Here is a 26,711-nt window from a genome sequence, read left to right as displayed (position 1 = left end):
ACATTTATCTTGCCTAATCTTCTTTTCCAGGACCCATGGTGACTCCCCTTAAGCAATTACATATATCTAAATGTTCTGTGTGCATAATTGCTCTCCATGCATTTTCTGCCACTGAGATCAGATTTATAAGTCCACAGTGCTCTCAACCTTCTTCTAGTCCTTCTGATTCTATTAGTTGCTCACTGGTGCCTAATGCTGTGCTTTGTCCTTTAATAAATTATGAGTAAAATACACACTTCAGAAAGAAAAAGTCAAAATAGCCACCATTGAGACTCAGTGAGGGAAAGATTTAAGTGGTTTCTCTGATCTCACCCAGCCTAGCATCCTTTTCTTCCTATAGGCCTTCTTAGTTCCCTGGCCAGGGAGAAGCCAGAGGGGATGCCCACAGGGCTCCTCATCCTCTGGCCACAGCCTGTCCCCAGCTGGCAGAGAAAAGGGGCCTGGCAGTGACCACAGTCAGATCTGGGGGCAAAGGCCCAAGGAATTTTCCCACAGATCTTCCCCTCAGAGACTCTCCTGGCATCCCCATCCTAGAGCTGAGCCCGCACTGCAGCCAAGCCCAGCCCCAAGGCCAGGGAAAGAGGCTGCAGGGCCAGTGGCCCTCTCAAGGCCCTGACATGTATCTGCAGTGTACCCTGGTGATCTAAATAACATCTCTGAGCCTTTCACTCCACTGCTAAGAACATGACCTTGCATTTTTCATATCTGTTTGTTGCAGTTGTCAAGACAGACACAACTGGCACCATCACCAGTCCCTTATTAAAAACTTCTCATGTCTTCTCCCTGCAGACTTCTCTCAGGCAGCTCTGCACATCACTGACTCTTTCTCTCCATCTCTCTGCAAGTTTCCTTCCGCATGACCAGCTAACTCTATCCTGTCCCTTACCCAGCCACCTAACCCTGTCTGTCCCTCACACAACGTCTTCTTACCTTATCTGTCCCCTGCACAACTGCACATCCCCTCCCAGGGCAGCCAAGTAACCCACTCTTATAAAACCCATCCTCATTGGGCAGGCAAGGCTGCTTCCACTCCTCAGTAATCAGTACACCTGTAATTCATTGGGGAAGAATGCCTTCAGCACTATCCTTGCAACCAATTTTCCCACAAATTCCCCTTTTTTATTTAATTAATATAAATTGACATTTTGATACATTCACATATTTCACTTAGGACTAACAGTTATACAATTGCTTGGGTAACACATTACAATAAGGACATACGCTTCAAATCCTAGTTCTCAAATGTCCCAAAAAGTTTGCCTAGCTTTGCTTTATGATTGTTTTTTCAGTAAGTTCTTATAGAAGAGATAATTGTCTGCATGCTGTCGATTATCATAGAGTTCTTTTAAATTGATTAGATTTTTACCTTCCTTTAGAGCCAGGAGTCTTATCTTATTTATTTAGTTTCTCCTCATATAGAACCAATTTATTCCAATCTCATTACTCAAAATGAAAGTTTACAGTAGCATAACAACCACATCCAATTTATTCTGATTAATTCTTCTTCATTCTTTTCTCATTGATTGTTAACTTTCTCTTTTTGTCTGCTTTGATTTAATTTGGCTTTTATCAGTATAGAACATCAACCTAAGGATTCTCCCTTGGCTCTAAAATACATTTGTGAATTAAGCTTGATACATTGCCCAGATTTACACAGTACATACTATTAAAGACCAAAAATTAAGAGCTGCAGTTCATAAATACAATATATATGTTTCATCATCAAGTAGACACATTGTATTATATTGTATTGAATAAGAGAACTACTGTCTCCGGCTTCTCCTGTATCTTGCTGCTTTAATTACTTCACTTGTTCCTTTTTCAGCTTTGTCGTTTTTGTAAAGTTATTTCAGCTAACTACTGTGCAGGAGTAACATATTTTGACTTGGCACTTAATTCAGCTAACTGCTTCAGAGGGGAAGGGTATACAGGCTTAACATAATCTTTCGGGGATATAGAAGCAGCTCCAGCAGGCTCTACTTCAGGGACAGGCACATTTTCAAGCTGAACCTCATTCTTCTGTTGTTCGCCATTAACTTCAATTCCTTATTCTGATTCTTCTTCCACTTCCTGTTCTCTCTCGTCCTGCTCTGTTTTCCAAAATAACACACTATGAAGGGTATAGTCAGAGGTCTTAATACCCTTTTTTTTTTTTTGCCCCAAAGTTTTTATAGAGATAAAATCGTCTTTTTCCCAGTGGCCCATCTGGGTAACCATTCCTCCAGGTGTCAAAATCAATCAGATCCGGACCAGAAGCTTCACCTGCTGCTCTCTGCTTCACTGGGCTCTGTCTCAGGCCATACCTCACCCTGCAGCCCAATTCCTCATCACATCGAGGTCACCATTATGTTGTAGTTGTCAAGACAGACACAACTGGCACCATCACCAGTCCCTTATTAAAAACTTCTCGTGCCTTCTCTCTGCAAACTTCTCTCGGCAGCTCCACGTAGCACTGACTCCTCTCTGCAAGTTTCCTTCTTCTTTCTGCGTGACCAGCTAACCCCAACCTATCCCTTACCCAGCCAACTAACCCTATCTGTCCCTCACACAACATCTTCTTACCTTATCTGTCCCTTGCACAACTGCATGTCCCTTACCTCCTCACAGCACAGCCAGCAGACTCCACCTCAAACTGCAGCAGACTCTGGTTCTCAAGCTCCAGCTCCAACTGATGGGCAGCTAATCCACTCTTTCATAACACCCATCCTCATTGGACAGGCAAGGCTATTTCCACTCCTCAGTAATCAATACAGCTGTAGTTCACTGGGGAATACTGCCTTCAGCACTATCCCTACAAACCATCTTCCCACATCCATTCAGCATTTATTCTGTTTCCTGCATTGCCTTTTGCATTTCCATACTCTCAGCTTTCTGTGTTTCATCTCTTCCTACTGGAAGTTCTCTTCAAAACTCAAACAGGAAAGAGACCAATTATAAGATGACATCTGTAACTAAAATAGAAATAAAAGAAAGCCTGAATACAAAGGTATTTTGTTGAACTTCCATTCAACTCCACCTGTATTGCCCCAAAGAGGAGAAGATAAGAGTCCTTTGCTGTGTCTTGGAAAGGCCCAGAGCCAGTGTTTTCATTGTTCCTTTTCTTTTTTCTGTTTCTTTCTCTTCTTTTCCTCCACATTAATTTAACATTGACCTTCAGAAGTGAATCCTCTAGATCTGTGGGATATGCAGACACTTAACAGGAGTGCCCACATGTCACAGTTGGGTGAATCAGGTTTCTGGAAACTGAAGAAGCTGTACTTTTCTCCTGATAAACAAATGAGAACAGTTCTCAGCAGGAGGGAGGAGAACATTGTGCAAAACTCCCCGCTTAACTGCAGAGAAGAAAATGAGGAGAGGGGATATCAAAAGCACAAGTAAAGGTTGACTAGTACTGGGCATCCAGTTCACGTGGACTGGATATGTAATACTCCTTGTGTGCTTTTAGAAGTCAGGTTGAAGTGAACAGTACTCTTAGGAAGTGTGCAGGCCTTGTGTAGGCTGAGACAAGCACTACTGCTGCAGAGTGGTTCCAGATGGAGGTTTGCTCTTACAGTATTTACATCTTGTTTGCATAAAGAGATTAATATTACACATTTTAACATTCTAGCTACTGAGTTAAGCATATATTCATTTACACTAATGTATTTGTTTTTAGGTGGAGAGCTTTTGTTTATGGGTACTAGTTATCTTGTACTTTCAGTGTGTCTCTATGGTTTTTTTTCTTCCAGTATTTGTTGCCTTTGTGTATCACTGTTATCAGTGTACACAATTGCATTTTTGTTGGAGCTAACTATCCACTAAAGACTTGAAACAGTCATGCACAGATTTGGTCCCTGTTTCTTTTTCCTTTAGCTAATCAGGTTGTCCCCCAATATTCCCCCTGTCCCACAGAGATGTCTGGTGCTCTAGGTCCTCAGGAAGAAAATCAGAAGCTATTGTGAGAGCCAAACAGCTTTTCATACTATCTCTTTGATATTCACAGACCTGGAGGGATAAAAAATACTGCTGCTCTCACTCACTGGGTCTTGTTCCTGCATTACCCTTTCTTGCAACAAACAGTAAAACTATTGCAAGACCAATGATTTACAATTTAAATCAACTACTTAGAGAAAATATACAGAATATCACACAGAGGAATATGTTCTGCTTTCATTTGGACTCTTCTATTCACAAACTCTTCCCTTCCTGCCATCTTGATTCACAAACTGAATTTGGGCAAAATAAAGCCTCCTTATATACAGGGGCGGTTAATTTTCAGTTCTTTAGACCTACACTCATTTTTTGAACCTCCATTATTGCAAAGCATTTGCTGCTCAAAATACTTCTCTTACCACTCCTGCTAGAATCTAGAAATAGATAATTCACCTTGATCTTGTGCCTTAGCAGCTTTTAATACTTAAAACTGACCATCTGCTCCAGCAGAATCATAAAACCTTTTAACATCTCACTTGCTCCAGTTTCCAAAATTTGACCTTCTTCAGCCTTTTTCATGAATAATGGGCCAAATAAATCAATTTAGACTACTGCCAATGTCTGTTCCCCTGCTTAGAGCTATCTGAATGGCAACCTTGCCCTCGAACATAACAACTGTTCCTCATAATTTGGTGCCATCTGCAGACTTGCTGAGCATGCATTCCATCACTTGTCCCAGGTCATGGATTCATCCCATTTGTTTCTATCAGCTGTTAAAGAGAAGGTTTCGATTTTCTTCACAGTAGAAATGGTGCAGTTGGCATTGTCCTTCTAATATTTGTCTCAGGTGTTTGCCCTAGAGATGAGTTCTTCAGAGCTGTTGTTGAACTAATTGAACTTACATAGGATATTTATGCTACCTCTTTATTTCCTGGATCAACAGAACTAAGTGGATAGGACTGACATACAAATCCAAGCTTCTTTTTTAATGGATTTCTTAACCTTGACTCCTTTTAAGCCTTTTTTTTTGTCCATACTTTATTGGTCCATCCCTCACTGAGGACTTTGAAAAATACTCTCTGATTTACCTATCCTAATGACTCAATATAGTGACTCTAATAGTGAGCAAGATACTCACTATTAGATGATGATCAGTAATTCTGTAAATGAGACCTTTTGCTTGTTGAGTTAAAAGTAAAAATACACCAGTTGAATCAACCGGCAAGACAGGCAAGAACAGACCCTGGTATTTGAAATTGTTTTGGAAACTTCCCACAAGAGAGTAGTAACAAGTACAACCAGTTGTGTATCAAACATACTAGGCAAATATAGCATATATCTATAAAGGGAGGATCAGAAACTCCAAGCAACTAAAATTGCTATTGATGACTAAAAGATTTTTGTGCTGGAGTGCTGGCAGAGGGAGGAAGAGCATAGCAGGAAGTGAGAAAATGTCTCTATGTACAACTAGGCATTAAAAATACATCAACCCCCAAATTTCAAAGAAGCTTTTCCTGGACATATCTGCCAAATTTGCCTTTTCTGTTTTCTGGAAGGTGGCCATCCTGGAGGACTCAGAGCCTGTTCCAACAACTGCTGATCATGCAGGCTGTTCCCTTTGCTCAAATAGCAGTGCCATGGGTGTTGGTCCAAGGGGACTTTTTCCCGTACAGTATTTCTTTAATATCTCTGCCTTTTAGGCACTGTGAGCAATTAGCTTTCTCGGATTTCTTTAAAGTAAAAACTATAAACTGTCTTAGCCCCTCCTTCACCTTCTACCAATACAACAGCCCCATAAAATGCAGTGTAAGCCCACACGTTCTTGCTTGTACAGCAATGTCACTGAGGCTGGGGTAGGAGCAGTGGCTTTGGGGATCTCATCAGGTCCTTCCCCAGTGATTGCACTCACTGCCATCACCAGTTCCTAGACTGCAGTGAAAAGATTTGGAACTTAACTGCTGCACTCTTTGATAGTGATTTGAATTACAGTATCCCAAACAGAGTACTATCAAGACTTAAAAATACATGGAAGTCCATAATCTGTATCTTTATTCACCTCTCATCAAGATACTCTCAAACACTGATGCTTAGAAGTTTTATCCTGTACTTAAATGTAAGCATGGTAATGAACCCTACTGAAATCAGCAGAACATTAAGCACAGAGAGAAATCTTTTCTGTAATAGTTTTTTTGATGTAATTCCTAATCCCTACTGTCTACACTTTTTTTCTTTTTCCATACCTATTAATGACATTTTTTAGTGCTGCAAATGCCCTATGACATTACACAGCAGTCATTATTTTGGAAACCAGTGTCACTGAACAGTCAATCCTATTCAAGAGATTTTTTCAGGTTATAAAGAAGCCATTTCAGACGTCAGAGAAGTCGCACTTCTCTAAGGTTTTAATTAAATACTAATTCAGGCAAATAACTGAATAAAGTTGTTATAAAGTAAATAAAGTAAACAAGTAACACTGCAAAGCCACAAGTTCCCTGAGTTCAAGCTGCAGCTCAGGGACCCTCATGACAGCAAAAAGCTTACCATTCAATGTATTTCTGAAATCCAAAATCTTACCAAAACCAGTGCATATTGTAGAAGGCTATATATTTTCATCTTGTTATACAGTTCATTTAAGATCCTGTTATACTGTAACTGCTAGATGCACAAGCAGTTTCATATGTGGTTGTTAAGTTAATACATGAAGCAAATAGCTTAATTAAACATGTGCCATTTAAAAGAACATCCAGTTTCAATTTAATTACAGAGTATGTGGGACCAGAATGGTTAAAATTTGAATAATTTATGTCATTAGTGAGTTAATGTAAAACATGTACATTAGGGCAGAAATTACTGATATCATTGGAGATTAAGTTACCTGCTCTGCCAGGTGCCCCACAGGCACAGGTTACAGCTCTGCAGGTATATCTTGGTGCTTTGGAGTAGTTGTTACCCTGCTGCTGTCATGCTCTCCACAAGCAGGTGCTTCCTGAGCCTTCCTTGCTCGGGAGAGACATGCAGTTCCTTCAGACACATATTGGGCAGTCTGAGGGGTGCCATTGGGGAATCTTCCTTAACAGACTTATTTCTCCTGATATTAATCACTGAATAATTGGTTTCAGCCAACTGTCCTAATTCCTATACCTATATTTGCATCTATGGCAGAACTTGTATTCAATGTGCTGAGATAAAGGCTTACATACGTGTGGTATGATAGGGGGTGATGTCAGGCAAGGCTGACTGAATTATTTCAGCTGTTTCTTAAGAACTTCAGTGTAGTAGTCGATTTGGCCAAGATGGACAGGGATTTAGCCCAAATTCCCTATACAGAGGGCATAAATTTAAGACCCTGGGAGGTAGGCTGTTAAAAAGCAAGGCCTTAGACATTAGGTCTTGCCCCTGCCCTGCAGATGCAGAGGCTTTAGCCTAAAACTGTGAGACTTGTAAGGGGATGCCCAGCCATGTCCCTACTTCTCATTTGTGATTAGACATTGCCCTCAGGTATCCCAATGTATTGTTATCCCAGTACCTCCCCTTGGTCTTTGGATGCTGCCTCTCGGACCGCATGGTCATGGATGGATTAGAGGATATCTCGGGCACACCATGGTACCTGTCCTGTTTATATATCTGACCTGGTCAAGCCGGTGAGGTCGCTAAGCGAATACCCACCCCCCACCTCCCATGGTGCGACACTTCAGCACACAGAAGAACTTTATCCCGAGGAATTATTTTTTAATGAAGTTTTCCTTCATGGATTCAGTTTCAGTCCCTGTAATTCACAACAACCTTTGAAACATGCCTTTCTCACAGGCCCGTGGTGGGTAGAGGAGGGACAAGCTGCTGGTCCAGCTGCCTCCTAAGCCAGCTGTAACTTGGCACATCAGTATATTAATTTTGAGTGCAGTGCAGCCCAACTACAGCCCAGGGATGTGGAGATCAGAATGTCCTCTCTATTTGAACAGGGGTGCAGTGTTTGGTGGACTTTGCTTCTGCCTTCCTTCAGCTGCAGCAGTTTATTGTGCAACTGACAGGTGCATTGTCCACTTGACCAGATCCTCTTCCAGACTGCAGATGGAAAAAATGCCAAAATGATATTTTATGACTTAGAATTCTCTGTGTGATGAGAAATGTCACCAACTTCTGTCAACCTGCTTTTATTTGAAATCTACTGTATAACATGGAGAAGGAAGTGAGAGACACTAAGATTGGCTGGAGCTGAAACTAGGATTTCCTAGATTTTAATGTCAAATTCCAAAAATGTTGTTCTTACTTACCAAAAATATTTCAAGGACCATCTGATTTTCCTGTTTTGCTTTCATCCCATAAATCACAAATCCCAGAGTACTAAAGCAAAGTGGATATGTAGAACTATGACAGGTTTTTCTTTCAGTTTTTTAGTGTCCTAGGTTAAAATGTAAAGATGTGCCCAAAAGTATGTATTCTATCACCATCTGTTGAAACCAGGTAGGGCAGTGATCCTTCTCTCTGTGGGAGATATCCTCTGCTGATGGGCCATCTGTTAAAAACCAGGTGGGCCAGTGCTCTTTATCTTTTCCACCACCCATCCTTCCTCCAGGAAGATATCATCTGTTAATGTGCCATTGAGTCCCAGTGCATGACTGATAAAATTACATCATCTCATTGGGAGATGCTCCACCCAGGGGGAGGAGCCAAACATTTCCTACCTAGATAAAAACTGAGATTTGGAACACCAAGGCAGCCTTTTCCACTGGATCCCAGAGGAAAACCAGACCTTTCCATATCATCACTGGACCTTCAGAAGAAAACTGCATCTTCTACAGGACCACTGCTTCAACTGAACCACATCTGTCACTCCAGGAGGATGCAGCCACCATTGAATGGGACTGCTACCAACACCCTGACTGACAGAGTGTCAGGTTGCATTCTGACTCTGTCAGCAGTTTTCTTTTGTGCTATTGCATGTATTTTATTTTTTCTTTTTTTTTCCTATGAAATTGACCTGGAGTTTCTCACTGGTTTTGCTTTCAAACCAGTACACAGAGCAAATATAAAATTTTGGATTTTAAGAGAATCTAGCACTCCAGAATCCAGCTATGTCAGTTAATACATTTTCTTTTTTAGTTTGTTTGCAAAATCTTTAGCAAATTGGAAATTTAAAATGCAGAGCCAGTTTAAACCTTACTTAAAGGTTTAAACCTTAAAAGCAGAAAGTAACAAAAACTGCAAAACAACTATAAAAGTAGCAACAATTTGTTCTATAAGTTAAATGGGCTTCAAAGTCCAGCTCTGCACAAAAGTCCTTTGAGATTACATCAATAGCACTTATAGAGAGTTTCTATTGAAAAGCAAACACTTCTTACACTTGTGCTTCCCAAAAAAAACCCAGAAATTTCCTCAAATGAGCCACTTGTGGTTGTAAAGAATGACAAAAGTCAGAGACTCTGCAAAAGCTTACATAGTTTTATTAGCATTATTTATTAGCATTATTGGCATGGAAATTGATACCAAGCACATAAGCACATGGCAGGGGGTTTTACATAAGGGAATAGGGTGAAAGGGAAGAGAGAAATAGATTAATTAAAGAGGGAGAAAGGAAGAAAGGGAAAAAAAGAGATCACCAGTCCTGGCTCCAGTGTTGATCTAGCTGATGTGCCCAGGGTCCTGGGCTTGGTGGGGGTACTTTTCTCTAGGTAAGTTTTCCCTGCCCTAGAATTAAGTTTATCACTTTCTATGTAAATTAGTTATCCTGCAGTCCCTTCTTCTTGACCTTTCTGGAAATTGGTCAGAGAGGTTTGGGGTCTTTTTGAAAAACGTACACCCACTTCTGGACCACATTCCCGTGCTTCTGCTGTATGTGCTTATGTCCAGCAGCCAGAACAAGGACATTTGTCCCAGAAAAGTGCTGCCCAACCTCTGTGTGGCCCCTTCACCAGACAACAACAGTCCTTGGCTGGCTCTGCAGCCATCCAGCTGTCAGTGTTTGAGACACACATCAGCCCCTTCTCTGCTGGACTTCTACAGCATCATCAGCCTGAACAGAAAATGAGACTTTAAAACCAGTTACTTTTCCTCCCTTATGCTCACTGCTGACAGACAGCAATTATAAATGAATATAAACCTCCAACAACCCTTGAATGAGAACTCGAGCAGGACTATGTATTGCCATAATTCCACAATTGCTTAACTTGGCAGAAACTGGCACTGCTTCTGTAAAAAGAGGCCACTCTTTCCTCCCAACACCAAGACTGTATCTCATGCAATCACAATGGTTTTGACCCCAAAAGGTTCCTGGGCCCTTGTAGATGAACACAAACACCTCCAGTGTTATGGAGCCAGAAACAAAGCCAGAGACAAAAAGGAAGAGTATGAGAAGCTCTTTCAACAGCAACATATCTTTAAAGTGACTGGAAAATGACAGTGTTAGTTCCACTGCCTCTTGCAATGTTTATTGGTGCTGTCTTAGATTTTTATAACCAAAGGAGGGAAATGTCATCCAAGCTGACTGTCCAGTAGCAAAATGCCTCAAGACTGCAGTCTCCAAGGGGCATGCTGCAGACAAAGATCACCTCTGACAGGTTATAACTGGATAGTAGGACTTACTTGCTCAGTGTGGGAAAAAAAGTTCAAATATTTCAGTTTTGCCCTCCGAGTAAAATGCCCAACTCATCTCACTTAGATCCTTTATCTTTGGGAGAGAAGACATCCCTTTTTCCTTCCTGGTCAAACTGCCCTCTTCAAGGGGAATGGACACAGAATCTTCCTGATTCAGCCCCAAGGCCCAAGATATTTCAGGGCTCGTATTTTCAACACCTTCTGAATCTTTTGTGCGTACATTTATCACATCTCCAAGGCAGTGACACTGTCAGAGAAACCGATCCAACCTAATCCAAGCCTGGAAATAATTATTGAATTAAATAGGGAGAAAAACCCCAACACTGAAAGGGTACACAGATTTCAAGAAGAACTGCAAACATTTATGATTCAGATAAACTAATCCTGATGGTAAAGAAAGAATCAACGACTGTTTCTCATGCTGGCAATACATATTTATTGTCATTTTGGAGATAGTTTACCATGTCTATACCAGGACTTCAGACTAAAAACAAATTTGGATTATGAATGCTTAGCATATGCTAGTTGAAATGAAATGACTGAACGTGAAGCCGACCCTTACAAGACCTTCAATTGGTTTATTTCGCATGTGTCTCTCCCACACACTTAAAAAAAAATTAATCTGAACATCTTTCCCTTCCCCTTCATTTCAGCCTCAGAAAAATAAATGACCATCCAACTGCACCTTTTACTAGTTTTACTAATAATCTCCTAGCAATATCAGAACATCTATATTGCTGATTCTACAACTTCAAAAGGAAGCAAAGCTTTACAATGTTCTTCCTCCATGTTACCTGGCTATAGAGTTCAGCTTTAAAGACTTTCTTGTATTAGACTATTGCAGCTTTATTATGCTGCAAACCTTCACCACACACACCTTGGTGTTCCAGAACAAGCTGCAGCAGTGCCAGGTCTGTGCAAAAACTGCTGCAGTGCTACAAATTTTTGAACACCTTTCCTCTCCATCTCCCATGTACTGACTAACAAACGTCTACCATTAATTTAAAAAGTTGAAAATGCTGTCCCCCAAAAAGGGAAGGGAAGGATGAACATAGCTTGTGCTTTCATACAAAAACAAACAACCATCCAATAAAAAAAAAAATCCTTCAACTCCAATCCCCCACCCAAAAAAACCCCAGGTCAAAACTATTTGTTGCCCACCGTCCCCACCCTCCCCTAACTTTTGTAAGTCACCATGAAAACAAATGCATACAACTTACTGTACAAATACAAAGCTGCAGGCATTCAATTTACAGAACATTCTGAAAATATTTCAAGCATAAAAAGTACACTTGATAATTGCAAAAATAAAGTTTCACTTTTTTAAAAAACCTTTTGATCAGAGCTCAAGCAAAACAAACATTCAAAGATTCCTACTTCGGCTTAACTCCCTAAGAACACCACCTTCAGAAATTAAACACACAAAACTCATTTTTGGTGATAAAGGAACTGACCATGTCTTTTAATGAAGAGAAATGTTATATACAACAATGGCACAGACCTTAAGCATCAACAACGTATTTCAGCCAAAAGTAAGTCAGTAAGTGATCTGAGTCATTCTTAGCATCACGCAGTACTCATTACTAAGAACTCCAATCCATCAAGAACAGATATTAAGTTAGACTGGTACAAATGGAAGGAAGAAATCCATGACATCAAATAGGCTCAGTTTTTGTCACTGACCCTTTTTTAGGCTAAGTTTCACTAGTGCAAGACCATTTGTTTACCCAATTAAATGAAAGCTCATAAATGTCACAATTTAAGAACACTCATACAAAACTATTTTTTCTTTTAAAAAAGTGCCACATACCATACTTTTACAAAAAAAGTTACAAACTAATGGAAGACTGTCTGTCTCCATCTCTTGTCAACAAGGAAAGGCCAAAGTGATTCTTTGATCCCAGCTCGAAATGGCGTTCTCTGACCTATCCCCAGCATCTCCAACTTGGAGCAGTCCAGCTGAGCATTCTTTGGACGAAGAGCACCCACAACTGGACTATCAGTAATCTAAAAACAGGAACAAAAGACCAAAAAAACCCCACACCAATAAGTAATCAGAAGTGGCAGAAATATAATTGTACATGTACAATCAAACTTTTTCGTCACAGCTTTCTATATAGGTATGGTCACCTCCTCCCTTCCAACTATTTTGTGGGCTTTTTTTCAGTTTGGATTTTTTGCTATTTGCTTGTTTTATAGTTAACTTTATTTCAACACATCAAGCCATGTGAAGTGTCTTAAGGCAAATTTTTCTTACTCTCTTTACTGCTACTATTTGTGTTTTTCAACATTTTATTCATATTTTCACCCTGTGATTATCATCACAAGGTAAGGAATGCTCCAGAATGTAAGCAGAACCACGTCTTGATCAATACACTTGAAGAGAAATAGAGTTGGGCAGAAAAATTAAGACTAAGTATTCTTCATTGTTTTTCTTCCATCTTACAAGTCACATTTCAGTTCCAGTGTTCACCAATTCTGAATCCTTAGAATTTATTTTGAACATAGATAAAATCTTCTTGACATGTTATATGCTCACCACATTATTAGTATGTCTTTAAGAGTAGCCTCAAGTGTCAATAAAATTGCAGGTATTTTAAGCAAACCAAAAATAATTTGTAGTTCTTAAGTGCATGTACTCAGAAATAAACCTGGACATTGCATAGCTTTTACAGAGTACTATCTTCAAGCCAATGTTCTATCAATCTGTAACATAAGAGCACAGATTTGCTTGTGACTTAGGGGAACTGTTCTGCAGAAATATCATTACACTACAGTCTGGGAAACTGGTGACTGACTGACTGACTAATTTTTCTAATTCAGCAGGTCAAAGCAGCTGTTATTTTCCTGAGCTTGACACCAGCCAGTCCCCTCAGCAATAGAACTGCTGTGCTGGACATGCACAGCCTCTCCTGAAGAGGAAGCTCACTCGTACAGCCAGTGGGAGACCTGCTACTTGCAATGATCGGGCACATCTGCCTGCCTACAGGTTCAACAACACGACTTACTGGTCTCAAGTGGCTGCTGGGAAGGTTGAAAGCATCTGCAATTGCACATGCCATCTCATACTTAGTCATTTGTTCATTGCCAGACCAGTGAAAGGTTCCTTTTATTGATGGGTCCTAGAAAAGAAAGAGGAAACACAGATTGTTGCATACAGGTAGAGATATTATAAAAGAAAGGCCTTATAAAAACAGGCCTGGCTCTGCTGAATTACCAGCTGCCCTGTAAGTTCCCATAAGGAAGAATTAGAGGAATGAGAAGAAGTTAACACAATAAACTATTCTTGTAGAGAAAAATAGTTGGCACCTGTAAAAAACAAGAAATCTCTTCCATGAGAATCAGTGAAGAAGATATGTAAACAATCCAGGAATAGAGACATTTGATAGACATGCAAAATGCCATTTAGTGACCAATGAACTGAGCGTCGGTGTATTGTTAGCCAATTCGATCTAACATGCCTTTTGATACTCCAATTAAATATGACCTATTGTGCTGGGTTCACCTGGGAAGAAAAAACTCAGAGAGAAGTTCTCTCTATGGGGGCTTCCTCTGTGGGTTGATTGGGACCAATTGAGGGCTGGTTTAGTTATTAACAGCCTCAACAGCTAATTAAAGAAAGTTAGTTTGCTCCATGAACACACATTTTAAAGGAAGTTATCCAGGAGAAAAGTTCTCTTTGATTTCCAGTGACTGGTCAGGTAACACCGGCTTGGCCCGGGCTCCCTCCCATGCGGGGGGGGGCGCGGGAGGCCGCCTGGGCCCCGTTTACAAACGAAGAAACCCGACAGCCAGGGGGAGGGAAGGCTTGTTAATAAAACCTTATCCCAGCTCCCTTCCCCGTGGGCCGGCGGCTCGGGGGGCGCCGGCTGCTGCTGCTGCTGGCTCAAAGCAGCTCCGAGGGGCTGGGCCCGGCCGGCCCCCGCGCAGCCTGTGGGGGAGGCAGCCGGGCCCTGTCTGGGAAGCAGGGGTGGCCATGGACAGTGTGGCTGCTGCAGCTGAGCCCCAAAAAAGGCTGATTAAAATTTCAGCCACCCCTCACCCTCCAGGCCAAGGGCCTGGCCCAACTCTTGTAACTGTATAAAACTTTAAATCTTTGTGCTCAAATAAAATTTACAAAACCTCCAACTTTCCTTTGAATATGAAAGGAGAAAAAAAAATACCCTGAAGTCAGTAAAGCAAAAGCTAAATTTTTTAAATAAAAAGAAAATGAAAAAATACTGTAAAAATTGGCTGAAAAATCCTTTTGTGAAGTTGTAAGAATGAACTAATATCGTACTGAAAATTCCTATAAACCATAAAAAAAAAGCATGGGGGGTTGGAGTGCTCCATTAAATAAATCATATAACTAAAGTACCTGTGCTAAAAATCTTTGCCATCCCCCCCCCAAAAAGAAAAATCTCAGTTTTTTGAAAATAAAGCATGAAGAAAAAAAATAAAAAAAACCTTTGCTTTAAAACATTTCATTCTTAAAAGTAACACCCCATGAGTCCAACATAACCCACATGCACAGCTCTAAAAAAGGTGTGGAATTGAAAAAAGTGCCACAATTGCAAGTTCCCAAGCAGATGCAAATCATGAAAATAAAACCACAAAAGGACTGTTTTCTTCCTCCTTGTGGAAAAATCCCTATAACCTAACAAGAAGAAACTTCTCTCTCCAAAATAAACTGAAAAAAAAAAAGACTATTTAAATTAAAAACTAACTTAAATAGTTTTTTGTGTTTGTTTTGTTGCTATGAAAGTTAAAAAAAATAAGAATAGTCTGAAAATCTTCCTCTAAATTTGTTTTTTTTCCTTCTTTATAGTTAATAAATTTCTTTTTATACCCTTTTAAGTATTAAACCTGCCTTGCTTCTGCTCCTAGTTCTGTCTCACAACAGAAAATAAGTATATTTAAATTAACAAATGAAAACTATGACACCTACGCAATAAAGAGTTGGTTTTTTCTTCATGAAGAAACTGAGTCCCATCTACTTATTACTGCAATAACAGATGAAAGGAAGCATCCAGCTGGCCCTCAGGCTAATTCCTGTGCAAGAACTGTGCAGAATTACATTCCAGCAAGATCCTATCTCAAAAGGCACCTTACAGCACCTCAGTGGTGTTCTAGAAACATCTGTACCCTTTCAGAGAACACCCGACCAAGGACTGAGATGGGAAACTGGTGCTACTTCTATCTGACCTGACTTCACATACAGCTTGTGTCCTGTAGAATGGAGAGGAGGGAAAGGAGCTGCCCACCAACCAAGCAAGGTTGAAGAGCTGGGGAGGAGGAACCCAGCTGTTCTGTGATGTTCACTTACTCAAAAACAAAGGCAAGAGGCATCACAAACATTCTGAATGTTAAACTGCAAACCCTGTACAAGTCCAGTCAAACTGACTGCACCATGTCTCCACAATCCATGTTTTCAAAGTTACTGTGTGCAAAAGCAAAGGGGGCTGTTTCTTGTTCGGTTCTGTTAACTTGCAAAGATGGTAATTTGAAAGTGCTGTGGTGAACAAATACAAGGAAGTAAGTCAGTCCAGGGAGTTTGTTTGGCCACTTCAGTGTTGTTAATACAATAAACAAGGGCACCTTTGAGAATTGCATTCAACCACGCTTTTTTTTTAGTTCAAACTAGCAATTTGTAAAAGGCATATCAGAAAAAGTTCAGCATTTCTAATTCTCTCGTCTATACCAGGAGACACAAAACAATTTTCAGAAGGTTTTGTCCCATCAACCACTTTTGCTTCAAAGACCACAATACCCTCATAAGTCAAGCAAAGATCCTGTAGTATTACAGCCAGTTCTTTCCCCCCTCCTAGCATTCCAGAAATGCAAGTTATTCAGATGATGTGCAGTTCTCAGCTGTTCAGAAGCAAAGCTGAGAACTCAAATATTTTCACCTTGCAGAGGCTCATTTCTTGCCATTCTTACCAGCATTCTCTTCTCTGCTAGTTGTCTGCAAACAGCTGCTACATCCTTGACATTGGTAGGAAATCTCTGTTGCCAGTGGTCCATGTTGGCAGATTTATTACTGAACTGCACTTTATCAAACATAACTGTCACAGCACTTTCCTCCAGTCTTTCCACCTCTCCATACAAGACAGGAATCCGAAGTACGGCAGTTTCTAAAAAAAAGAGTATTTTAGATCATGGGTGGGTACAAATGCTGCAGCATAATCTGGAATGTGGAAATACTAAGAAATATCTAAGCATCTACAAATAACAAATAAAATGCAAGTAGTATGTTGGCCCACAGAATATAATTTTAATCAATATCAAAAACAGTTTATAAACACGAAGATTATAGACATATTATTACTTATTTTCATTTACGCCCTTGTTTTCCAGAAAGTTAACAAGCTTTCATTAATTGCACAAAGATGCCTGTTTGGGTTAGAACAAAAATTTAAAAATCAAAAAACACAACTACTCTGTGCAGTTACTCCAGCACTCCCCATCTTCACTGGGTAAAAGCAAGGAGAAAAACTCCCATCAATCACAAGAGATCACATTCAGGCATCAATTACAAAGACTTTTCACCCATCATCCAGAAGTCTCCTGTATAAAGGAGGATACTATTTACCAGAAAAAAAGACATGAACCTTGTAATAAATGAAAAACTTGACAAAGAAGGAATAGGTTCACAGAACACAACAGTAAATAATGTTAGATTCCAGGACAATGATTTGAGTAATTAACAAAATGTAAAGAGAAGCATATTTAATGATGGAATACATCATACTGGTCTATCTCTGTCATGAAGACTCAAAAAGCCTCTGAGGAGAAATCCAAGGCTTTTTATTTACTTAATAGTAATAGTTTTGCTGAAAGAGAGAACAAAAAAATCAGATCTGAAATTAGAAGCTGAAGTCATCAAAACATTGCCATTCTTAATATATTTGGAAGAAAATGCTATAGCTATTGAAGAGATAAACAGAAAAAGCTAACACAGAAATCATTCTCACAGAGAAGTAAACCAGAATAAGTACTTAGACAAGAAAAACAAACAGAAAACCCAACATGACACTGATTTCCTGCTGCTCTAGAAGCAGTTATTTGGTCACTCAGCAGATATGTTCTTCGTCTCTTTAAATACTGGTCTAGACATCTATTTTTTAATTACTTTAAAAATATTCATTCTTTGAGAAGACAGCTGCCTTCCTTTTGTTCTCAGCTTTCTGGGACGTGGAGAGAATCAGCCTCATGCTTAACAGCTCTGAGGACCCTCTGTAGTTCTATACGCATGACCATATACATATTTATAGGCATGTATCCCCTTCTAACCAAAGCAAAGTGTCTTCTAAAAAAAATGTTAAGCCTCCACTTACTGGAGATTTTTGCATTTTACAACAGAAATTAACAGGCCAGTTCTTCACACAGCTACAGATTTAACCAATGGAATTCTACCTACACACCGTATCAGCAATTAGTTGTTGGAACACCTGTACATGACAATATTTGTATTTGCATGAATCAAGAGAACTCATATTTTCAAACTCTTTACTCAGCACCGCCTTGACACTCCTCCTGCTAATAATACCACTGCTACAACCCACTGCTGCCTGACAGATACTGCTCCAAAAAGGTTACGAAACCAAACTGCAGTGCTGAGTTGGGGGAAGGGTCTAGCAAGATACCCACACATACTTGGATTTGTTATCTTATCTTCACTACCAATTTAGAAGAGGGAGCAAACAGCATCACAGGCAAATTCGGAGATGGTATTTAATCTAGAGATGGAGTGAATAACTTGTCATTTAAATTTATTTCTACTTAAATTAGACTTCTCCTATCGAAGTATTTTTTTACAAAGTTTTCTTACTAGTAATGCTAAATCCATCATACACAGCATGTATTTACTTAGTGGAAGACCATCACACTCATTTATCAATAGCTTGGTTCTCTGGTTGGGAAGCACCGAACCACAGTGTGAGTATCATACTGACATATCAGAAGCCTCTTCTGCATGTGTACTGAGATTATTTTCTCCAGATTTTTTTATAAAATAGAAGTGCTTATTTCCTTATAACCTGTGACTGGACACTGACAGTGCAAAAAAACAGCCAAATCGCTCAAATTTTAAATTAAAGGGAACATACTCTTTTCCCATAAATACAATTTTAAAAAGTATGTTTGTATATTTTGTATGCCAAATTTTCACTAAGAAAAGACATAAACAATTTTTAAAAAGCCTGTTGTTTAAAACTATAAGTATGTTATTAACCCTTTAGAAAGTGCTACAAGAAGGAATCTGATGTGTGCAGCGGAGTAAAACCAAAATGGGCGGCCTGTTGGCATACGTAATAGAGCAAAATCCAAGGAGTAACAAGACTCCATGTTGATTTGAGCTGTATTATTACTGAATCACAAGTCTGGTTTTCCCTTTAAGTAAACATACAGTGACAACACTTGCAATGCACCCCCATAAATAACTGCAGCTATGTATTGAATTTAGTATTTTATCTTTCCTTAGGAACAGCAGATTCACAACAGACAAAGGCTTACGAATGTCCATGAGGGAGAGAAAAATAACATGAAGATTGTAAGAAATAAGAAATAAAGAAGAAACAAATAAAGAAATAAAGAAGTAAGAAATAAAAGCTTTAGTCAAGATATAAGCAAGAGGAATTGCTCATGAGGAAGGAGATCAACTCCTAATCACATTCTTCTCTGAAACTCATTTCCATGGTTTCGCAACTTCATCATCGACTTAAGAGTCTACTAAGCTAATATATAACTGATTAAAAATAGAAAGCTTGTATTAAAAATGATTCAGTGTCTTACCTTCATTGTTTTCCAAAACTGCCTTTTCACCTTCCAGTTTGGTTTTACCATATAAATTCAGGGGATTTGGTACATCAGTCTCTTTATATGGAGGGCTTGTTCCATCAAATACATAGTCTGTACTAATGTAGACCAGAAATGCTCCAACTCCAGCTAGGAAGAAAATGTTTATAGATAATTTATATTAATTCATGCCTTCTTTGAAATGCCAATAGACCCTTAAACCAATCTCCCAAGGGTCTCATCTTCCGTGCACATTCATTCCTGCTGCTCTGCCTGTTCCTGGATCTTTCACAGAGTTGTGCATGCTACTCCTATGAAAAACAGATCAACAGCACACTGATGGCAGAAGTGACATTTACACTTATACTGTTTGTATTGATGTCCCTGTATAAATAGATGCAGGGTTTTAACACGACACCAAATCCATGAGATGGTCTCCTTACCTGCCTCTTTTGCTAAGTTCGCTGAAGCAGCCACATTGAGCTGAGAGGCAGCATCTGGTTGACCTTCTACAACATCTGGCCTTCTCTCAGCAGCACAGTGCACTATAACATGAGGCTGGAAATTAAAGACTAATTTTAAACAACCAATATGTCAAGAGATGGTACTTGCACACTAACTCTAATGATGACACCCCTCAGGCAAAACAAAGTAATAAAAATAGAATTGTTATTTTTAATTACAGCATTCCAAGAAACAGCTTTTCCTTTCTTTTTACCAAAAAACTGCTGTTTCAAGACATCAAAACCATTTATCATTAATTGTGCAATTATGGTCTTCAGTAGCTTCAAATTTATAGCAACTTTGAAGTTGTGGGGATTTTTTCTTTTTAACTGTGTAAAGTAAAATATATATTAATATAAGATAGATCTCTCACACAACCAAGGGTACTAAAAAAATTTAGTACATAGCTTACTTGACATATGCAAATTATTAACATGATATGTACTATTTTATAGAACGGCAACCTGGATCATGTATTTCAGGTTTCATATATTCCTCTTGGTACTAAGACTGAAAAAAACCAGTGGACACTGCACACTACACAGAGTTACTGCTGCTGTATTCAAATATTCCTCAGAATATTTGAATACACTTCCCCAGAACTGCATATTGACACATTACTGTGTCAAGAACTCAAATGTATCTTTTCCTTTCCAGTGTGCTGGCACATCCAGGGAAACCTGCAGCCTGCCTGTGGTAAGCACAGCAAAGGCCAGAGCTGTCTGTACCTACAGAGCAAACCTTTGCTCTGGGTGGGGTATAATATGCAGCCGCACCTTTGTCAGAACTCTGATAAAGCACCAGCCCCACTCATGTCCCAGAACTTAGCAGCACTATCAGATGACTACTGGACACATAAAGTACCCCTCCCATCCACTTTATACTCCAGAAACTTACCTGAAAATCATGGATAATGTCATGAACTGCAATAGAGTCGAGAAGATTAACATGTTCAAATCTGGGCTGAGCTCTCCTGTATCCACAACCAACTGCGTTCCAATTATTTTCATTAAATTCTTTAAACACAGCTCTGCCAAGAAGTCCTGTAGCACCAGTGATCAAAACTCGCCTACTGGGAACGTCAACATCTTCCTAGAGAAATGACAACAGGAAAAGTTTTGTTTCTACTGTAATTTTTTACTGTTTTTTCTTTAAAAGTATGCAAGACTACAGTCAGAGGCTGCTGTATTAAAAAAGCTTCTCCTGAACCTTTTAAGTGTCTCATGGAACACTAACGTCTGGGAGGACTAGCACTGCAGCCAGTCAACTATTGAAACATATATTCAAAGATAATGAAAACAAAATTTCAGTGGGAAACTCATTTACTTCAACAATCCGAACCACTAGTGAAGACAAAATTTTAAATTCGTTGAAAAGCTGATAACTTTGTGCAATCTGAAAGGAGGAAAATAACTTCTTTAGAAAATGGACCCAAAAGATATAACATTTAGGGTCCAAATCCTACAACAACTAATTCTGGATAGACTATGCCTGTTAAAAGATGCAGGAATACAACTTAGTAGAAGTAATTAAAATCTTTAATTTTATTATTAAATAGAAGAGTAATTAATTGTTATTCAACACAATAGTCTAATAGTAAGTAAAACCAACACACGGATCTCTTGTCAATTTTACAAAATGCATCTAGAAGTGTTACAATTTCAGTTCTCAATCTATACAACAGACTAAAGCTATACTTCATCTCCTGCACATTTTGGTACTTTGGACAGCTGTGAACATCAGCACACACAAATTTCATCCCACCTCTCACTAGAACACCAAGTTTTCAAGACAGCAAACATGAGATCCATGTCTGTCTCTGCAATCTTTATTTTCCTTTAATGCTTTCCTTCTGTATCTGACATGAAAAAAACCCAAAACTACCTGCTAAAAGCAAAAATGAAAGCATATCTTTACCATGCCTGCGCAGAAAAAACTGGGTGTGCAGAACCCACAAATGTTGGATTTCTTGACCACTTTACACACAAGGACAATTTATGACAGATTACTATAATTCTGCTTTCTGCTATGCAATCTCAATAGCCCAGTAAATTCTAAGCATTTTACCAGACTGCTATTTTTTGATTGCAGCACAGGAAGCCACAGCAACCACTTCCAAATTACTCTTTCACCCGTGAAGTTACAAAGCATTTGTTCCATACGGGTAAATGCAAAGGGGCACGATGGAAACACCCTACCCCAAAACAATTGTTTCAAGTTCCCAGAAGAGTGCATTTTTCTCAGCTCTAGATCTCCAAATGAAGACTGACTTGCTCCCGTTAGTACTAGATGAAAATTAATAATTTACATCTGGACATTACCTGAAAATGACAGACTACAGCAAGCGATGTTTCAAAAAGTTACCTTCATCCTTAAATTTCACCTGAGAACACAAGCTGATTTTCCATTTTTACAGGCTACCCAGGCTTTTCTGAACAGCATGAGCAAGAACATGCAACTAATATTTTCTTTTGTGCTTCTCTTAGAAAAGTCTGCACAGAGAGTCACAGGATCAGGTCACCTATGATCAGGGCTTCCAGCCAGAGGTGCCCGCTAATAAATATCCAACACTTGCTGCAGAACAGAGTCAACACGTTCTCTAAAAACATCACTGAATATATTCAGTAAGTAGGAAGTGACCAACACAAAACCAAGTGTCATTTCTAAAATCTGATGTTTTAAAGCCTCATTCATCTACGTTTGTTTATTTTACAAATCATAAAGAGGATGTTACATCAGGAGAACAGCTTGAACTGGACACAAACACAGCTTTCACCAAGCACAGCTTGCATGGTACTGCTGTTGTCTGCAAGACGAATTTAATCCAGGCACTTGTTTCTGAAAGAGCAAGACAAATGATAGCTGTTTCTCATAAATCTAACACCAACTAATTACCAGTTTGAACCTCTTCTTGCCAGAAGTTTTAGCATTCTAGTGATACAAGACTTGAATAGATGAACTCTTTCCCTGTATACTGCCTTGCTCCTTCAGAGGGTATGACCTAGCTGCAGCAGCATTTCTATGGTCTACTAACACTACTGAAACACGCAATTTTGAGGTTTATAAAGAACCGTCCCGTTTATTGTTATCTGATATCCATATTAACCAAGAATAACAAAAAAGTATTGTATTTAGAAGTCTCATTCACATAAAAATAAGCAATTCACAGCATTATCAGATAAAAAAAATAGCATTTATAAGACACCAGATCACTTTGTAGACACTACCAAAATATAAAATAACAGTATAATTCATAAAAAGAACAAAACATGACACATTTCAACTTGAAAACCAGAAACAAGTTGTAAAGTTTTTTTATAAGGCTTTTCAAGCTTTATATTTTTATTTAGAAAATCATGAACTCAAACCACCCATTTTAAAGAATGGCTACTAAAACCCGGAAGCTACTGGTGTAACAGATTTGCAACATAATACTCTAAGATCCAAGTCACTACAGGGAAGGGAACATGAGACTGAGCTCTCTCAGCTCTGACATTCCCCGCAGCCACAGAAAGTAAAAGGCAAAGCCTGGGTCTTTCCAAAGCTCGGAATGGCAAGTGAGCTTACATTCGTGGTGCCAGAAATTGTTGTGCCTTTCCCTACACGCCCAACCCTCATTGCTGCGGCAGCGCACGTACACCTGTGGGGCACCACCGACCCCGCCCGGGACAGCAGGAGGGGACGCGCTTCCCAGAGAAATCCTGCGTGGAATCACCGCACACAGTCTCTATCGCCGAGCCCTTCCCTACGCCACGGGCCCGCCGAGAGCGGCGCCGCGACCCCCGAGTGCCGCGGGCTGCCGAGCAAAGCGTTCCGGCGGGGCCGTGCGGATTCAAAATGACCCAACTCCCTGAGCCCGCGGGCGCTCCCAGCTGCGGTTCTCAGGTACCCGCGGCCTCCCGGGCCCGGCCCCGCCACGAACGCGTCAGCGTTCCGGGCCTGCTCGCCCGGCCCCGCGTTGTACACCGGCACAGCCACCCCGCGGCGGGCTACCGGCCCCACCGCCCTCACCTCCACGAGCTCGCAGCGTCCCGGCGCGAAGCGGATCCTGAGCTCCTTCTCCCGGCCGACCATGGCGGGACCCGGCCAGGCCTGGTGCCGCTCCGCGCCCGCGGCTCGCCCGGCGCTGCAGGAGGGAGGCTCCACGCCCGTGCCGAGAGATGCGCGACAGGGGGCGCCCTCTCCCCGCCGAGCGCCCGACGCACGCGCCTGCCGACGCCGGGCACTCATTGGCCGGGGAGCGCCGGAGGGGGCGGGGCCAGAACGGGCATTTAAAGGGGCAGGGGCGGCCTCGGGCGACGCGGGGTGCGCACGTGCCGGGCGGGGGCAGCAGAGGCACGATCGGAAGTGCCCGTGCCTAGAGCCAGCCCCGCCCCGCGGCACAGAGCCCGCAGCGCTGCTTTGGAAAACCAGACGGGATGGCCAGTCGAAAGCTCCTGGCCTCAGGCCTGTGCTCCTGGGGCACCGCAAGCACCAAGGCTACCGTAGCTGCATGGCGGGCTCCGCTTTTCCTGTTCATGGTACTTTAAGCAGTAAAAAAAGTTACTGCAGTAAGCACATGTGGTGCTGTGCTGCACTTTAACATGTAACCACACTTCCCCTACTGAAACTGTGAACTTTCTTTTGTGATTTCTCATTTGTAAACACAAAGTGGAACTTCAGAAGTAGACCAAAATAGCATATTAGCCTGCATAGAGCTGTCAGGTATTCACTATAAAATACTTAATTCCTCCTTTTAGAATGAAGAAAAATAAGTATTTGCAATTTGCCTTTATCCAGAGTTGAATGTAAAAGCAAGTCGTGTATCCCACAGAGAAGGGAGGGTTGTTTCTGAGAGCAATTATTGCTTACAGTATCCATCCTCTATGTATCATTACATGCTTACAAGGTGACAGACAGATTTGATTTCTTTTTTAATACAAGTTTTTGAAGGTAACAGGATACTGTATACAAAATGTTACTGTACCATTTCTGATGCACAAAGGCATAGACTAAGCCTAGCATTTTTTAGCAAGAGAACTGAAGATGTGTAAAAACTACTGGCCAAAATTCACTGTAGATACTTGACACTTATTTGTCTATGAACTTATTTCAACTTGACTTGATGAAAAGTGTTTGATTTGGTAGTACTCTGGAAGAAAACCAGAAAAGTCCACCAAAATTTAATAGAATCATACTAAAATTGTATAGAATATTGTAAATTACCTTTATTTATGACAAACAACTAACATTTAGAGGACAAAAAGGTGTATATGCATAAAAAAATTAAACCACTTCAGCCAGTTTCTGTCTTCATGAAATACAGATGCCCCAGCTATTGACATTGAATTCCCTTCCATTAACCTTAGAATTCTATTTCAAAATACCAGTTAGTCATAATTTGAAATCAAGAAGAATCTACAAAGAAATACCAAACTGTGTAGCAGTATGGAGGTAAGAACTCCCAGTACACCATCATTCATCTCCTCCCAACACAGCTTGGAAGAGCTCCCTGTGCATTTTAACAAAAACTATGGTGGGAAAATAAGTTTTGTCTTCTGGGCTCAGAGCAAGAAGAAAATAACAAAAGTATGAATACTGAAATCTCAAGCTACAATCATCAATCAGCCTGTAAAATATCTTAGCATCTTTGTCACCAGAATAAGTTAAATTATTTATAGTTTTTGTGTCTTCATTATATAATATAAAGCAGTTTTTCCTCAAGTATTTACCTAGAATTCTATAACGTTCTACCTATTCTTTCAATTATTGTTACATCCGCTTTGTGAAACATTAAGATTTTACAGTAAAATTTGTATTGTTGTCTAGATCATAGCCACTTAAGTGTTATGCATCCCTGGGTGACTAAATGGACCACTCATTAAATTAAGATTTCAGGCTGTAATTCACAGAGATTCAAGCATCATTAAGTCTTCCCTCTCTCCTCCCAATTTGCTTTTCCCTTGATTTCGTAACCAAAGTGTGGTAGCAACCTGTTAATGCAAATATCCAGAGCCTTACCTGCTCCATTTCCAGAAGCACTTCAGGCACTGCCAAACCAGAGAAGGAATAACCAGCCTAGGACATAATTGCAGTTCAACTACGCAACTTGTCCCTTTTGTCTGCTGTGCCTGCATAGAGCACATAGACTGAGAGCAGCATTGGCTCTGCTGACCTTTGAAACCAAAACACAAATCCAAGCCCTACATCACGTGTGGCTCTGAATCCTGTTAAGCTTTTGGTTTGGTTTCAGTGGTACCATTTAAGCAGCTCATTATAGAAGCTTAAATTTTTACGTCGTAACAGCCAGCGTAAGCAAACACAGCTATTGTGTGCATGAGATCCATTCAAAGAATTGGCACTGAGTCTTGGAGAGTTTGTCTTTTAGAGCAAACAGGAGGAAAGCTCTAATTAGGTCAGGCAGGTTGAGAATTCTAGCTCTTCATGTTACATTTCAACTAAGCACAGGCCAGCTTTTGCTACAATACAGCAAGATGAATGATCAGAGAAATAACTTTGTGTTAAATCATGGATTTTTCAATTCAAAAAACCCCACAATCTTCCACAACATGAAAATAATGGATTCCTGCAGTGAATACTAATGTCAGTTGAGCTAAAAATGTCAAGGTTCCAGTTTTTAATACTTCACTTTATAGTGCATTAAAGCAAAAAAGCCTCCTAGACTGAAGTTGACAAAAAGCCCTCAATTTCCCCTTGACTTTCACCTTTTGCTTTTCTCCTCCCCACTCTGCTCTACAGGATTTATCCATGCTTAAAAGCTCAAGGATCACCCTTGCTGTAGGGCTAGCAGAATTATTTGCTGGAGTTTACCTTTATTTCTATTACTATAAACATGCTCATGCCATCTGTATCAAACAAAGATGTAGCAATCCTAAAAGCCCAGTCCTGTGACAACTGCCATTCTTGGCTTCCCTTGGCATATTTGTACC

At 40.2% G+C, this 26,711-nt stretch overlaps 1 protein-coding gene across 2 annotated transcripts; it reads right to left on the bottom strand.

The window, feature by feature from the left end:
- Nucleotides 1–10,915: 10,915 nt before the first annotated feature.
- MAT2B (methionine adenosyltransferase 2 non-catalytic beta subunit) lies at nucleotides 10,916–25,923 on the bottom strand. Of its 2 annotated transcripts, none has more exons than XM_088173825.1 (7): nucleotides 25,783–25,923; nucleotides 20,680–20,874; nucleotides 19,722–19,836; nucleotides 19,276–19,428; nucleotides 16,423–16,616; nucleotides 13,512–13,625; nucleotides 10,916–12,510 (listed from the first exon to the last, which is right to left on the bottom strand). In XM_088173825.1, exons 1-7 carry the CDS (start codon nucleotides 25,789–25,791, stop codon nucleotides 12,340–12,342), a joined length of 951 nt encoding a protein of 316 aa, XP_088029951.1. In that variant the 5' UTR covers nucleotides 25,792–25,923; the 3' UTR covers nucleotides 10,916–12,339. The 2 variants fall into 2 exon arrangements, with proteins under 2 accessions (XP_088029951.1, XP_014732855.1); XM_014877369.2 differs by lacking the exon at nucleotides 25,783–25,923 and adding an exon at nucleotides 23,794–23,990.
- Nucleotides 25,924–26,711: the final 788 nt, after the last annotated feature.

Source organism: Sturnus vulgaris, chromosome 15 (assembly GCF_052056855.1).
Source record: "Sturnus vulgaris isolate bStuVul1 chromosome 15, bStuVul1.hap1, whole genome shotgun sequence".
In the NCBI taxonomy this organism is placed as follows: domain Eukaryota; kingdom Metazoa; phylum Chordata; class Aves; order Passeriformes; family Sturnidae; genus Sturnus; species Sturnus vulgaris.
The sequence above is the reverse complement of the archived record's forward strand: the minus strand, read 5'-3'. Positions and strand labels throughout refer to the sequence as shown.

Coding starts and splice junctions, on each gene's coding strand:
- MAT2B (XM_014877369.2), bottom strand. CDS start 23,856: ATGGTCGGCCGGGAGAAGGAGCTCAGGATCCGCTTCGCGCCGGGACGC. Junction 19,429..19,721: donor GAACTTAGCAAAAGAGGCAG/GTAAGGAGACCA, acceptor TTTTCTTCCTAG/CTGGAGTTGGAGCATTTCTG. Junction 13,626..16,422: donor TAGCAGAGAAGAGAATGCTG/GTAAGAATGGCA, acceptor TTTCTTTTCTAG/GACCCATCAATAAAAGGAAC.